This window comes from Drosophila miranda, chromosome 2, assembly GCF_003369915.1.
Source record: "Drosophila miranda strain MSH22 chromosome 2, D.miranda_PacBio2.1, whole genome shotgun sequence".
NCBI classification, from domain to species: domain Eukaryota; kingdom Metazoa; phylum Arthropoda; class Insecta; order Diptera; family Drosophilidae; genus Drosophila; species Drosophila miranda.
Window position 1 is genome coordinate 10000001 of NC_046675.1, and position 15617 is coordinate 10015617.

A 15617-nucleotide genomic window follows, 5' to 3' on the forward strand; every position below is an offset into this window, starting at 1 on the left:
ATAAGGAACGATTAAGGACTAAGGAGAATGGATTAAGGAGCCAATCCCAAGCAAATCACCCACTTAAATCGCTTTAATGCCAACCACAAATCAAAAACAAAAGCTTATTGACTACTTTTAAATGCAGTTTACATTCTATTGTACTACGATGCAAGTATATTCTACATATATGTACATCCTATACCTATACCAAAAGCCTACATCTACACCTACACCTAGCTATAGATCATACGAATAGTTTGTAAATCAGGATATCAGGGCGGTGGCGGTGGACAGAAAAGAGTTGAACATTTCGCTGGAATTAACCTTAACCTATATACAATACACAATACCTACAATATATATAATGAAGAATAAAACTGAAGAATGGTTTATAGTATATATTTTAAATCTGAAAGTTGAATGAATCACAAATACCCTGTAATACTTAAGCTAGACAAACTTTAAAGATAAAATGGTGCTTTAGCTGAATTATTAATAATTGTAAGACTTACCTTGGAGGGGGAGCTTCGGTCAGTAGTTGCCCCTCGCTCATTGGATGGATGGATTCTTTTTAAATTACATTTTTTAGCCTCTTTTTATTCAAACATACCCAATCATCTATTGGATGTGACGTGTTTTTAGCTCAAGCTTTGAATTTTCAGATACAACATACAAAAACATACAGGCAACAATCACACACACACACACACTCGAAACTCGAACACTTGCATACATATTCGTGAAACAATTTTAAATATCTACCTAAATTTACGATACTTTTTACTCACCAAAGAAAAAAAGGAACAACTTTTAATGGAACATTTTAAGGCTATTTCGGCCAGAAGCAATTGGCGCACTCAATCTCGATCGATCGTATGTTAAATCAGTTTTACTTTAAAGTTTTTAACGCTTTTACAAGCTAAACAAACAAACAAAAAACAAAAGAAACAAAAACGAGAATTTTAAATTTAATCTACAAACATTTTAAACTTTTTCGCACTGGCTTTCCATCTAATTTAAAAAGGAAGACGTTTTATTTTCAAACGAAAAAGAAAAGTAAGAAACTTCATGTATCAATAAAACACACACACACAAGAAAAAAGACAAATTAATATTTAAACGAAATGTAAAGGAACCAAAATCGAACGCTTCCCACGCAAAACCGATAATATTAAATTTTAGCAAAGTAAAAGTAAAAATGAAATAATTAAGGAGATTATGCAAAGCGAAATTAGACAACAATAAAACCTTAATTAACAATCCAACAAATACTATATAGGACAGATATATATATATATGTATATTTTACAGACATAAGTCATCCGCTTATCTACTATACACCCATTAAATTTAAGCCTCCTTCTACGAGTAAATACATTTTTTTTGTAAGCTGAAGGTGAAAAAATCCGAAAATCCGATGGAAGGAATATCTCTAATCTTATGCCGATATCTCTACCTACACAAACACACACGCACACACACTAACACTCTCACACGCATTAACTATACTGTAACCTATACCGTAATCTATACTAAAACTACAGCTCTCTATACTAATCGATGCCCTTATACTATATATAGCGGATATTTTTACTATCGTATTACCGATTGATGATTGATCATCTGGTATTCAAAGACACCCGCATACACACACACACACACACACACACACACAGACAGACACAAGAGACAAAAAAAACCACACAAGCGAACATGTGAGACACATTTTGGGGGAACATAAATGCAAAAACTTTGCAAATTGAATTTTAAACAGTAGCACACGGTATTTGCTCGGCAAATGTGTTACAGCTAGGCGATAAGGATAAGAATGCAATAAGAACGGTTTTTAAAAAGACTATTATACAACCTATATACGAGTATATTATATATACACAAATGAAATGAAAAGAAATCCGAGGAATAAGAGTATATATAGTATAATATCGACATACAGAAAATTCAGAACGGAATACTAAGCTTTTAATGCAATACAAATAATCAAATACCACATACAATATAGTATATATACACACACAGCATACATACATACATAAATATATGAATATATTTTAGTAATACTTGAAGAACAACAAAGAGAGACGATACCAATACGAATACGAATCTGTGCGTTTGAATCCGTATAAGTATACACTGTTGTTATAGCAGGCAGAATCAGAAGACGATTTAGAAGAATATTTAGTACGGGGTCGTCGTCGTCGCCCAGAGGGATCCCCCTAGATAAGGGTGCTCGCCAAGGGGTGGTGTCAGGGGCGACGACCCAACTAATTGATTTTCCCACCTTATATAGGAATATAAACAAACAAAAAATTACTGCAGTGCCATTTTAAATAGCTTCCGATAAGTATAAATATACATATACCTATATTATAGTATACATATATATATATATATATATATATATATATATACAGAAAAGCAAGACATACACATACGTACATACCTAGTATATGCAATATACATACATAAATACATCATATACATAGTTATATATATATATATTGTATACCTATTTATGTACTAAAACCTATTACCTATATATTGTTATGAGCAAAAGTTCAAAATGCATTATGGTTATAACAAATACACACACCCATACACTCATTCAGTCATTCACCTAGATACACACAGACACACACACACACACATACACACACTAAGACAACAGCTACAAAAAAGCAAATGGAACAAAGTTGAACATTTTTTGAGGCTTTTTTTTGTATACGAAATGCAAAAAAAAAAATAGAACGAAATGGGGAATAAATAATACTACAAATATTTACAATAATAAATGCATAACCGTACAACTCCTGTAGCTAGGTATATTATTGAAAAATTAACAAATCCACAACAACAACAACAAAAATATCTCTATTTATATCAGACTAACGAGAATTTTAATGATACGCGCTAATATGGGATGGGGCTATAATACAGGTCTCCCCATTAATATTTCATACATCTAAAGAGCTTACCCATGAAGCAGAGCAAAGCAGAGAGCCCGAAAGAAAATGATAAAAGTAATACCAATTGTTAATAATTATGCGGCATAAATTAGATATATATATATTTACTAACGAAATGTTATTTTAAACCATAGCCCAAAGCCTGACCAGGAGCAGGGGGCAGGTCGATCGGACGATCGGTGGGTGCCTCATGTAATCTAAATCTAAATCTAAAAAAAACCAAGTTATAAACCCCATGCATAACGAGTATAATATCAGACATATGAGTATTTTAAATATGCCTAGGGAAGAACATTGTATACAATGACTGCTAAACTGACAAATCGTATAAATGAAACAAAAACACAAACATTATTATTATTATTATTATTATGAATAATTCTTGTAATGAACCCTCGCCTCGGCAGGGCGACGACAATATTAATGAAGCTGAAGCGAAGCCGGAGGGAGACAGCCTGTACATTAAGTTAAGCCAACAAAAGCTGGCATGCTAAAGGCACACTAAAACAGAAAAGAGAGCATACATATACTGTACCACATACATGACATGTATCGGAACCTAACAGCAAACACACAATAAAATGAAGTAACAGATAATAAAGGACACACAGACCAAGAATCCCAGTCAGTCTTTTCTCAATTTTTCAGCGTGTATTTTGTGCTTTCCAATGATCTTACGTGCTAGACACTTGTTGCCGACTTTAAACTTAATTAGCTAACGTACAAAAACATCTAACGACTAGTTTAAAACTTTCAATCAACAAAAATACGAGTACAAAAAGGCGAGCGGCGGCAACTACTTGTTCAGTCTTCTCTTGGCAAAGATCTGATAAATGCCTAGGCCGGCGGATAGGGTGCCTATCGCCCCCACCTGGAAGGTGGTGAGCTTGCCGCCCCAAAGGTAGCCACCGGGCAGAGTGCTGACAGCGTGCACAAAGTCCAGGGATATGCGAGCAATAGACACCAGCTCTAGGCGATGCTTGGCCAAGACAGTGGCATCAATGCTGTGGGTAGGGAAGGGTCATCAGTGGCGGCAATCATTTGTGCATCTCTGGGATGATTACTTACTCGCTTAGCTTCGGATTGCAGCTCAGTTTTTCCTGATTTAGGGAGAAGTTACGCATTGTTCTGGAAGATAAATCAATAATTTGGTCGTTCTTTTGGCTGGAGTTCATCAATAGTGTACCGCATTAGGTTGAGGTAAACGGAGAGCACCCAGAATATAGAGTTTACGTTGTCCCATCTGTCCGCATTCTTCACATCCACAATCTTGTGCTCGGCCAGCCAGCAGACCTTCTCGATGGGATAGTACATGAGGTCCACAATGTTGGCCGTTACCCCCAGCACGGCCATAACGCGATCCGGCTCATTCTCTCCCAAGCCATACTCGAGGGCGTACTGTATCATGGGAATGTCATCGATCAGACGCAGGGTGGCTCTGGCTCCAGATATCTTCGAGCTGGCCGTGGCATATCGCTTAGCTAAATCGGGATTCCTTTTAGCATGGTAGCCAGCCACCAGTTTGGCGCTGTAGCAGAGCGCTTTCATCACCTGTAAAAAGAGAGAAAGAGAGAGACATAAATATACTACTATTTACTCAGTGCCGGGGTACAGCTGTGTATCCAATTCCATTCGATTCAAGCGAGAACCCGTGTCTCTGTTTGCACTCACTTGACCCCTTTTACGGAATCTCTCCCTCGATCCCCCTTAACCATTGCTATTTGTAAAATTGTTTTGTAGTCACAAACAGATAAAAAACCATCAGCGATAAAAAGAACACCACGAATGCCACAAGCATCTTGCGTAAATGCTGCCACTAGACTGGAGCCAGGGGAGCGGAGTAGAGTCCTCCTCCTGCACTGATGATGCGGCTTCAATGTTTACTCGATTGCGAATGGCTATTAATATTGTAAGATATTTGCTTTGAAATCAATGGGAATGGGGTTTGTTCTATGGCCTTTATAGGTCATCGAATGTCACCCTTGTTGGCCCATTCCATGGCCAATATGAAAGTGGACAAACCTTTCTCTCGCAGCGTATAATCTTCTTTATCTGGCAGCGGGTTAACTGCTTGCCGGCTATAGTATTCAGCATTATATTATCTTAAGTCAGTCGCCGACGACGCTACGCTAGTGAGTATTGCCAGAGCTGATAAGCCGGGTCGAACCATGCGTATCGAAGCCATTGCCAAATGCAAGAAGTAAGGCAAGGTCCAAAAATGAGACTTCCTCGTCGAAACCTCTCAAAAACCCCAGCCAAGAGCTGAAAAACCTGTTGGTTCAGGGTCAGGTCAGAGCCCCTTCAATGGACCCTGTCACAATGCCACGATGCAGTTTCTATATTTGTTTTAGTTTTAGCCAAACACACACTCTTGAGTAATAGGTAAACAAAACAGGTGGTGCGGCCAATTAATTGTTAATGGATTTTGGTGTTTGATTGTTCTTTATTTACCTTATCACGCCCGCCATAGGAGTCGATAATATCACAGAACTCGCTCACGAACTTCGATGGGCTGCTCATAGTGGCTATGAAAAGTACAAGTACTGTTTTATAATACCAGTCCAGTCAGAAACGCGCACCGAAATGAAATAAAAGCAAAACAAATAAAATTCGAAAGCGGGAGCGGGAGGAGGAATAAATAACACCCAATAAAACAATAACAGTTCGAACAGCTGTTGTTGTTTAGCAATCGATAGCCATAAATTCATCGATATATGTTATATCGGCGTACTTTCGTGTCATCTTTACTATGCCAAGATTTATTGCAATTTTCACAGCGAAATTTTCAGACCAGCAACAAACTCACAAAAAAAGATGATACAACAGAAAAAGAAAGAAGAAGAAAAAAGATCATCAAGTGTGGTTGGTGCAAAAAAATGAGCAAACCAAAACACATTAATTTTGAAATCAAATTTTTCAAATCGTTATCGATATATCGATATCGATATATTAACCTACCATCACTATGCAACTGCATAGTCAAAAAAATTATTAATTTTAGCGGCCCAAATAAGCCGGAGCAGCAAACAAATTAATTGGAAACAACGAACAGAGCAAAGAATATAAGTCAACTTACACTTTCAATGCCAACAATCGAGTAGAGGAAGCTCCAGTAGTCAACGGAAGCGACTGTCATTGCACGCAACACTGATGCTTGCGTGAGTTGCAGGACAGGATCAGGATTCTTCGCGTCGACTGCTCAACTATGAGTTTGCCCAGTGCCAACAGCAACAACAACAATAACAACAATAATAACCACACGCACGCCTCTTCGCCGATCTACACTGGTGCTGCCGGCATAAAAACGACTGTAACCAAAAAATCCTCAAAGAACGATTTGCTGCGCTGCGCCGTAGGACTGCTGCTGAAGCAGAAAAACTATGTGGTAAGGAGTGCTGGTGCCCCGCAAATCAATATACTAATCGCATCCTTCCCTACAGAGCAATGAACGATTCCGCCGCTCGGACTTTCTCCTGCTGCAGAACAAGAATCAGTTTGCCGTAAGCAAAATGCTGGAGACGGACCTGCATGGCGGCAACAGTTTCACCTACTCGAACGTCCAGGTGATCACCAACAACCAGCACATGGTGGACCAGCAGTTCGGACGCTTCTCGCAGTTCGTGGAGGCCCAGCCTGAGCCGCTGCGAATCGAGATGAAGCGCTTCTACGGGCCCATGCTGTGCCACTTTTACCTGGATCTGCTGAAAGCGCGGGAAGCCAAGGGTGCCGGCGAACTGCTGCGAAAGTATGCGCACCTGGTGGCCCCCGTGGAGCACTACGACGGCCCCATGCCCACCAAGATCAATGGCTGCACCTCGGCGGATTCCACCTTTCACATACGGTTTGCGCGGGAGGCGCAGGACACCGGCGACACGGAGCTGGACTACTTCATGAACCTGCTGCAGATACTCAGTGGCTGCATTAAGCTGGAAACTGCCGAGGCAGACGACACTGTGACCCACTTTCGCTCCTCCAAGTACGAGCTGCACACCACATCTCAGGTGGTGGACAAGATCTGTGGCTATCTGCAGCGACGTGGTCATGTACTCGTCATGAACCTGCTGTACACCTGGGTGCATGTGCAAATCGTGGAGAACGAGCAGCGAGTCTTTAGCGAGGATCATCTGATGGGCCTAACAGACGACGTCGATGCGGAGGATGTGGAAGACGGCACCACCGGCACTTTCAGTATTCGCAGTGAGCAGAAGCCGGGCAAGTCCATCGCAGAGAAAAACAGCAGAAAGAGGCCTGCCGAGGACCCAATCATTAAGTTGGAGAACGACATCAAGAAGGACCCGGACGGCGCCGAATTCACGGAGGCCGCCAGGTCCCAGCTCAACGTAGATGGCTGTCTGGAAACCCTTAAGTCCTGCACATCGCAAGTACTCAAGGCTCAGATCGAACTCCCGCGTTTTCTAAAGATAAGCGAGTGTACGCGTGGCCTCACCGCAGCCCATGTGGATGCCAGCGAGTGCCACATGGTGGCGGGCTTCGACAACTCCTCCGTTCAGCTTTGGCAGCTCAATCAGCATAGTTGTCGGGGCAAGAGCTTCTACAGACGCTATCCGCAAACGCAGTGTCCCTGGGAGCTAAACAATTGCGACTACAATGAGGAGGAGGAGCAGGGCGAACCGGAAAGCAGCGAGAAGAGTCGTGATTGCACCGGGGAAGAGCGTCGGGAACGCAGCAGGGCTGAACGTCTCAAATATGCAGATAATTCATTGTAAGTGCATCTCTTTTTCCATAAACGAAACGCATAATTTCTGAGCATCATGTTTTTGCACAGCAACGAGTATGGCGGCTTGCAGCTGCGTGGCCATACCAGAGGCGTCACCGACGTGCGATTCTCAGCCCACTATCCGCTCCTGTATAGCGTTTCGAAGGACGCCACCATGCGCTGCTGGCGGGCCCACAACCTGCACTGCGCCGCCATATACCGCAGCCACAACTATCCCATTTGGTGCATGGACGAGAGCCCCGTGGGCCAGTATGTGGTCACAGGGTCCAAGGATTTGAGTGCCCGCCTGTGGTCCCTGGAGCGCGAGCATGCGCTCATCATCTATGCAGGCCACACGCAGGACGTGGAGGCAAGCCATAAAGAGCACTCTAGTCTTGTAGAAATAAGCCTAAAGTTCTGATTTATTACAGTGTGTTGCCTTTCATCCGAATGGCAGCTACTTGGCCACTGGATCCGCAGATCACTCGGTGCGTCTGTGGTGCGCCACCAGCGGTAAGCTGATGCGTGTGTTTACAGATTGCCGCCAGGCAGTGACAAACCTGGCCTTCAGCCCCGATGGCAAAATGCTGGCCGCCGCCGGGGAGGAGGCCAAGGTGCGCATATTCGATCTGGCTGCCGGGGCACAGCTGAGCGAGCTTAAGGATCATCCGTCACCGGTTAGCTCTTTGGCTTGGAGTCCACACAATCAGCATTTGGCCACGACCTGCAGCGATGGCAGTCTGAGGCTCTGGGACATCAAGAAGCTCTCTCCCATGAGGTGGGTTCGAAATGGTTTAATTTCCGTTGTAGAACGTGTTTTTAATTTATTTTCTCCCACACACCAGCGACAACAGCAGTGGGGGATGCTCCACATCATCGACCTCTTACCTATCGGGCACATCGAATCGTCTGTTAGCCATGAATAGTTCCTGCCAGCGTCTGGTCGACGTGTTTTACGGGAAGAGCAAAACGCTCTACTGCATTGGCGCTTAATCGATGGAGAATAGAGGATAGAGATTAGAGAACGAATGAATTTCCAGTTCCAATGTGTTTATGCTTGAAAATAATTTATTTTTAATAAGTCTGTATAATATTACTGTTACTTTTCTGTGTGTCTGTGTGCAACAATTGGTTTTTCTCTGTCTCTGCTGGGGGTGGTGTATTCTATATACCTACTATTATATGTATATCCCATTATATTAACAATTCGTGTGATCGATCGACTCCTCAGATCAAAACAAGGCTCTGCTCTGCAGTGCAGCTGCAGTTGTCGTCTATTGAGCTACTGATTACTGGTTCCTACGGCTGCTGCCTTGGCTTACTAGTGGAATAAAACGCCTTCGATTATAGCAATAGGTTTTAAATTTCGATTATGTGGGAATAACATATGTATATACTATATGTACATGCAATCTGAGTCTGAATCTGCCTGGAACCACTACCTCTCCTTGACTTTCGACACTCGCACAGCCCTCTGGGACAAATGAAATTTGGAACTTAATTCTCGAATGCATTTAAATCTAAATTGGTAATTGAGTTTAGAAAGATCCAACTATTAACCTGAACATAATTCAATCTCTCCAACAAAAAACGCTGACTTACAATCGCTAAGGACTTAAAAACTCTAGTAAAATATAATGAATATGTGGGTTATGGGGATAGAACATGAATAAATAATAAGCAGGGCGGTACCGATTGATGCGTGCCGCCGCAATCGGATCTCTCAGCGCGTTTTGGGCAACACTCTCCCCTTTCTAAAGGGAACGAGCTGGCCAGAGGTCCGACTGCAGCCGCTGCGATACAGTTCGTAGGTGCTTTTGTGGTTTTGTTGAGTATAAGATTGATTGTAACTATAACGAGTAAACGCATATAACATTCTATTGACTGACCCTTAATTTCCCTCCCCCTATCTCTTGTGGCGACCGCGCATAAACTGCAAGGTCTTGGCCATCAGAGGAGCCTTCTTGGGTCGCATCGGAGCCACAGCTGCGGGAAAAGTAAACGAATTAAGTCAATGAGAAACAGATCAGATTCTTTAATTGGCTTACCTATTTGCGCGGTGTCACGACCTGCCCCCAGTACGCGCAGTCGGGCATCGCCCACCTTGGCGGCATTGGGCGTCACACTGGAGAGTGCCGCCACTCGTGCGGCTGGCGTAGCTATCAGTTTGCCCCTGGTGCCGTACTGCTCCTGCTTGCGTTGAACGCTGCGCGGTGGCTTCACCATCGAGTCCACGAATGCCAACTGAGTTTTGCGCACAGGAGCCTCGCTAATTCTCTGCGAGGCCTTGATGCTCTCCGCGAGTATGCTGAGCTTGCGATCCTTCTCCTCCTGACAGCGCTGCAAGGGAAAAAATATCTTGTAGATACAAAGTTTTCAGATCTTGGAGCGGCGATGCGTACCAAGTACATTTCACGCCACGTCTCCATCTCCTCACGCCGCTGGCTGCGACAGTTGCGCGTCACATGCATCTGCCATAGGACATCGGTGTCGTCCATTAGATACGGATTGTACTCCTCGAAGTTTAACAGTTGCTGGGGTGTTGCCCGCTCCAGAACAGGTCGAAGCACTTCAAAAGGCACCCCACCAGTGTACTCCAAGGCTGCCAAACAAAAAAGAAAGTTAGCAACCCGGAGCACTATGCGATAATATGAGCCTTTTTTGTCAGCAAAAGAGGCCATGCTAAGCCATTAAAAATAAAAACTTGTTAGTAATTACTATTAATTGATAAACAGAACAGTGTATTCACGCACATTCAACAAATAGAAAGAAAAAGTATTCTGATTACCACGTGCTTAAAATGAGAGGTTATGTTGCGGATTACCACGTGGTAAGTTTGTTGGTTAAGTGAAAATCTGTGCACCCAGACTTTTGATGGGTAACGTATGTTTAAATGTCTTTTAAAACTCTTTGAAGAGTACAATTACTAGAGCAAAATATAATAAGTAAAAATAAAAGGGCTATCCACCGCTAAAATGTACTAGAAAGTTTATTTTTTAGTGCAAAAATAAATCATCCTTCTAGGTTAACCTCAAATTTAATATTTCTTTTGCGATGCGTTGATTTCACTAAAATAATTCAGATAGCCCAAACTACACAGGAGGGTTCATTCTTACCATCGATGTTCTTCTGGAGGACTCGCGTACACAGATCAAAAAGTGAGGCCACCTGCAGGATTTGGCCAGTCCTCACACCTGAGTAGATCTTAGTGCTGCCGTTCAACCGAAAGTTAATCAAAAGGTTCACTTAATTGGTAAAAAACTTAAAGTACCCACCGCATTGTCTTTGAGGAAATGCCTGCGGCCAGAGCCTCAGACTCGTTGAAGTAGCGAGCGGCTGAGGGCTTGTGGGTGCCTCCGCCATGGTTGAATACCACATCCATGACTGTCTGATTTAGGGGCAAGGGTTTGTAGTTGTTCGAAATGGTAGGCAGCTCGAGGGCAATGCTCGGATCCAGAGGCTCCAGCTTCGCGGTGGAGGCCAGTAGTTCGGGTTTCTTAGGGGATAGCATTTCTTGGATTATCAATGGTTGGATCTTTGTCGTGTTTTTTTTCAATTTACTTTGGTTGTGACGGGTCGGCTGCTGCTGGAGGTAGCCTCCCTGAAGGATGGCGCCACAGCTGCTGCTGCTGATGGGGCCGTTGATGATGTTGATGTGGAGGATGTGGAGGCTGTTGTATGTGGCTTGGCCACATGCTTCGCTCTGCTGCTGCTGTTCTTCTTGCTGCTGCTCATGGGCATGTTAAGCATGCCGAGAACGTCATCGAAATTGGCTCCCATGCTGGAATCGAAGCCATCCACGGAGTCCTCTTGACCGGTTGCCTCTTTGGTCGTTATGCTTTTCGCTATTTTGGGCTTGTGGGCGAGCTCCTCTTCCTGCCGCTGGGGGCTGCGGTGTCGCTTGGATGATTTGGATGATTTTGATGATTTGGACGATGAGGAAGATGATTTGTGTACATCCGATTTCTCCTTCGACGTCTTTTGATCGATGTGCTGAGGTTTATCCTGAAATACACATAGAAAGTAGGACTACATGTACAAGTATTCGATAGATTAATAATTTACCTCTTTGATGCTCTTTTCATGCTTTGATTTGCGGTGTTCTTTGTCGCTTTTGTGACTCTCGGCCTTGCTGGTGTGTTGGCTAGTGCTGCTTCTGTGGCTGCTGCTGCTGCTTGACTTGTTTGGGGAGGACGAGTCCTTAGTCTTGTGTTCGCCATTCGATTTCTTGTCCCTGTGCTCCTTGGACTCCTTGCGGCTCTCTCGTTCCTTATCCTTGTCCTTATCCCTGGACCTATCATGGCGGCTGCTCTTGTGTTTCTTGTCCGATTCTTTGTCCGACTTTGAGCTCTTCGAGTGATGCCTACTGCTGCTGCTCCTCTCAGACTTGTTCTTGGAGCTGCTGTCGTCGTGCCCGGACTTTCGCTTGCTGCTGCTGTGTCCGTCCTCGCCGCCGCTGGATGAATTGCTGCCTTTATACTCCTGCTCCTGCTCATCCTCACTGGACCTTCGCCCATTCGATTTGCCCGAATCCTCCTCGTGGCTAGTAGTTCCTATTACCGATGGCGTTGGCTCGGCCGGCTCCTCCTCGGCGGCCACCATGGCCTTCCATCGTGTGACTAGAGTGCGGGCGGCCACTCCAACCTCGCCGTTGAATTTTCGCAGGGCATTCACCGTCTTCCCGATTCCTGTCTCCTGCAGGTGCTCGAATTTGATGGGCAAATTGAACAGCTTTGTGATGCAGTGCATGAGCTGTGTTTGAGATCGGGTAGAAAATATAATTATAGCAGCTTAGAGGTTAGATTAAACCCAGCTTTTGGTCTAAGCCCATGCGGCAGGGGACTGTAAATCTCTTGAAATTTCGCAAGAAAACGAAAGGCACGGCACCAGGTGCACAAGCATCTGCTCGACGCGACGACTGACAATAATCAAGGGGTATGTATCGGCACAAACACACACACACACACACACACACACTCTAACACTTACCCTCTTCTCGTCCTCGCCATGCTTCTCTATGCTCCGCTGGTAGTGACGCACAACATCGACCAGATTGTTTGTGGACGTCATTGCCGAGAGGACCAAACCGAGCTGCCGCTGGCTCCCGGATTATTGCGTATTCACTTTTCTTTTCGCTTATGCTTTCTTGCGCCAGACAACTTTTTTAGACCCAACAAAAAAAATGGCACGCAAGCAGCTTCGTCAATGGTTATTTGCAAAGGGTACTAAAACACCAAAAACCAAACACAAGGACACGACCACGAGCAAACGAATCACACACAAAAAGGGGCCTCCTGTAGCGAGGCGGCTTGGGGCGACTCTGCTATATCTTTAAGTACATTGAAATTTTTGTTTCCTATTTCTTTTTTTTCCCCGACTTTGCAATGTAATGAAAAACTGTGTGGCGTTTTCTAGCACTGTTCGGGCCGAACAGCTGACAGTGGCAGATAGAGTGGCAACGCTGACAGTGAACGAGCAATCGTATTCATTCGATACTATCGATGTCCGAACTGCTTTTTTTTGTTGACCTTTTTTGCCAAACCATTATTTTATAAACAATCCAAAGAAATAAGAGCTTTAAATTTAACCAGTCAATTTAGGCAATTTGATTATCAATCGGATAAAATTATGAGTTCAGAGCTGACGGTTCTAGTTTGTTAGTTATGCTTGACGGAATATCAAAATCAAGGAATCAATAATCAAGGAATCAATCCTTGACGGATAACGATTAACCCATTGTAAGCCAAGGGGATTTTTGAATATCCCACCGAAAATAATGCAAATTTAATAACTTTATCGCAGTTCAGGTGAAATATATTTTGTTTTTTTTTTAATTCAGAGGAAAGATGGCTTGGATCTATTAGAAGAATTTACAATCAGTAAAATTTTCCGCCATTTGCCTCAAGTCGTTGAACTATTTAAAGAGAGGGGGCCGAAGTGGGCTAAGTTCGATTTTTTGTTGTTGGCAACAAAATTGAGGGAAAATCAAAGCAGTCGGCGTCCTACTAAAATTGTAGATTTAATATATTTTCTAAAGTATTTTCACACCGAAATGTCGGACGACGATTGCGATATATTCAGCTCTCTGAGAAATGATGCTCCCTTTAAAGGTAACACAACTGGAATGCATATAATTCGATGGATTGATTCAACAATTGTTTCCCTCTTGTCTAGAAATTCCCAAGGAGGTTTACAATCCGTCCAATGACTCGTTGTCCAATGAGATAGATATGCTGCTTGATCGCACTACCACGAAAACCAGCAAAGTACCCAAAATAAAGGCCACAGACGAAGCAAAGACCAAGGGAAAGGCCCGCAACAGCAAGAAGAGTTTGGAGGAAGATGACAAGCCCTTGGCGGAGGTTGCAACGGGCGGGCAGACAGAAGAGACGTCCCGTTCGCTCTCCCCCGTCTCCAAGCTGATGTTAGAGATGGAGAAAAAGAAGTCTAATGAGATTGAACAAGGGCCCGTGTCCAGACGTACCCGCTCCTCGCTGGGCAAAGTTGAGAAACCTGTGCCCAAGCAGCCATCGCCGCCTAAGAAGAAATCCCGGGCCAAAAGGAACAAAGTCCAATCGATTTCCGCTGTGTCGTCAAACTCCATTTCAGAATCTTTGGGGAATACCATTGCCAAACCAAGGCCCAGGAATCGGAAAGAGTTGGCAGAGCTAGCAGCGCGATCAACCGTTCTGGATAGCATTGACTTGGCATCGAGTGTGGCTCCGCGTGTCGAGGGTTTTGTAAGAGATCTACCTACAATATGTATATAGAATCAATTATTATAGTTATTTCGCCGTAGGTGAATCTTGACTCTGATGACGAGGCCGGGGGCTCTGCACCAGTGGAGGAGCCACCTGCTGAATCAGAGAATCCACCCATGGATATTGCCTTGTCCTGGTAGGATTGTCAGATAGGAATTGTTTTAGTTCTTTCTCAAACATGTGTGTTTTTTCTTTCCTTAGGTTTGGAGAGATTCAGAATTACAAATTGCGGCTGCATCGGCGTTTTGTGCACATGTTCAAGGAGGTGGCCGAGCGAAATAATGTAGATGTGGATGATGTTGTGATTGACAAGTACGACAGCATTGTAGAGCCCAACGATACGCCTCACAGCATTGGTCTTTTGAAGTTTCACACTCTAAGTGAGTACTGCCTTAATTTAATGCATCCAAATGTATAACCCATATGAGTTTCATTGTCTTTGCAGAGGGTCGAGCATTGAAGTCGAATAACATCCACAAGCAGGATACTGGGCCCTCCGTTTTGTTAAAGAAGGCGAACAAGTTTCAGTTGAAAGTTCAGGGGGCTATGTTCAAGCGGCACCTGGTGATAGCCATGAATAAGAAGGACACTTTCAAAGTATTATATCGAAAATGTGCCGACGAACTTGACTGCGATGTCCACCTTGTGAAGTTATTGTAAGTAAATCGAATGTCTAAATATCAACAAAACGTCTGAATTTGTATAAATAATAAAAAAAACAGCTTTGATGGCGAACTACTGGATCCCGAGGATACGCCCAAAGGCCAGGAGATGGAAGGCAACGAGATAATTGATCTGCAATTGAAAACCTAAAAATTGTATTGTTTTTGTATTTATCGCGCCGAAGGCCTCTCTCAAAAATGTGTTTATAATTTGTTCCAATGAATTCAATTTATATTAGTTATTTATATTATATTTTTTAGTTATGGTAGAAAATTAAAATGTACAAGTCTGACATAAAATTGTAAAGGATATGCATATAGAGCAAATAGTTAACAGAGTTTTTCCAACTCTCGGAAGAGCATCTCCCCAAGTAGAGCAAAACTTTCCAAAAAAAGAAACCCTCGAGCATCCATTATACACCCCCAATACAATACCTTGTTTATCTAGCATATACGCCAGAACTCGGACAGGCTAGAGCGGATGCTGTTGTTGGGCTTTCATATTTGCGGG

The 15617-nt window shown here is 43.4% G+C and overlaps 4 protein-coding genes across 5 annotated transcripts; 2 read left to right on the plus strand and 2 right to left on the minus strand.

The window, feature by feature from the left end:
- Positions 1–3585: 3585 nt before the first annotated feature.
- Positions 3586–5632, minus strand: LOC108157393 (peroxisomal membrane protein 11C). Of its 2 annotated transcripts, none has more exons than XM_017289434.2 (4): positions 5418–5632; positions 4153–4517; positions 4035–4094; positions 3586–3970 (listed from the first exon to the last, which is right to left on the minus strand). In XM_017289434.2, exons 1-4 carry the CDS (start codon positions 5484–5486, stop codon positions 3763–3765), a joined length of 702 nt encoding a protein of 233 aa, XP_017144923.1. In that variant the 5' UTR covers positions 5487–5632; the 3' UTR covers positions 3586–3762. The 2 variants fall into 2 exon arrangements, with proteins under 2 accessions (XP_017144923.1, XP_033245963.1); XM_033390072.1 differs by lacking the exon at positions 5418–5632 and adding an exon at positions 4989–5075.
- A 285-nt stretch (positions 5633–5917) lies between these two features.
- LOC108156181 (TAF5-like RNA polymerase II p300/CBP-associated factor-associated factor 65 kDa subunit 5L) lies at positions 5918–9032 on the plus strand. The gene is made up of 5 exons (XM_017287512.2): positions 5918–6351; positions 6407–7689; positions 7753–8053; positions 8115–8461; positions 8529–9032. Exons 1-5 carry the CDS (start codon positions 6172–6174, stop codon positions 8674–8676), a joined length of 2259 nt encoding a protein of 752 aa, XP_017143001.1. The 5' UTR covers positions 5918–6171; the 3' UTR covers positions 8677–9032.
- On the minus strand, positions 9028–13100 carry LOC108156182 (transcription elongation factor B polypeptide 3). Its single transcript, XM_017287513.2, has 8 exons — positions 12673–13100; positions 11749–12435; positions 11245–11688; positions 10959–11179; positions 10800–10894; positions 10086–10285; positions 9732–10023; positions 9028–9669 (listed from the first exon to the last, which is right to left on the minus strand). Exons 1-8 carry the CDS (start codon positions 12751–12753, stop codon positions 9590–9592), a joined length of 2100 nt encoding a protein of 699 aa, XP_017143002.1. The 5' UTR covers positions 12754–13100; the 3' UTR covers positions 9028–9589.
- Positions 13101–13634: 534 nt separating this feature from the next.
- Positions 13635–15406, plus strand: LOC108157287 (uncharacterized protein CG4449). Its single transcript, XM_017289285.2, has 6 exons — positions 13635–13793; positions 13858–14423; positions 14483–14580; positions 14646–14824; positions 14890–15100; positions 15167–15406. Exons 1-6 carry the CDS (start codon positions 13736–13738, stop codon positions 15255–15257), a joined length of 1203 nt encoding a protein of 400 aa, XP_017144774.1. The 5' UTR covers positions 13635–13735; the 3' UTR covers positions 15258–15406.
- The last annotated feature ends 211 nt before the right edge of the window (positions 15407–15617 follow it).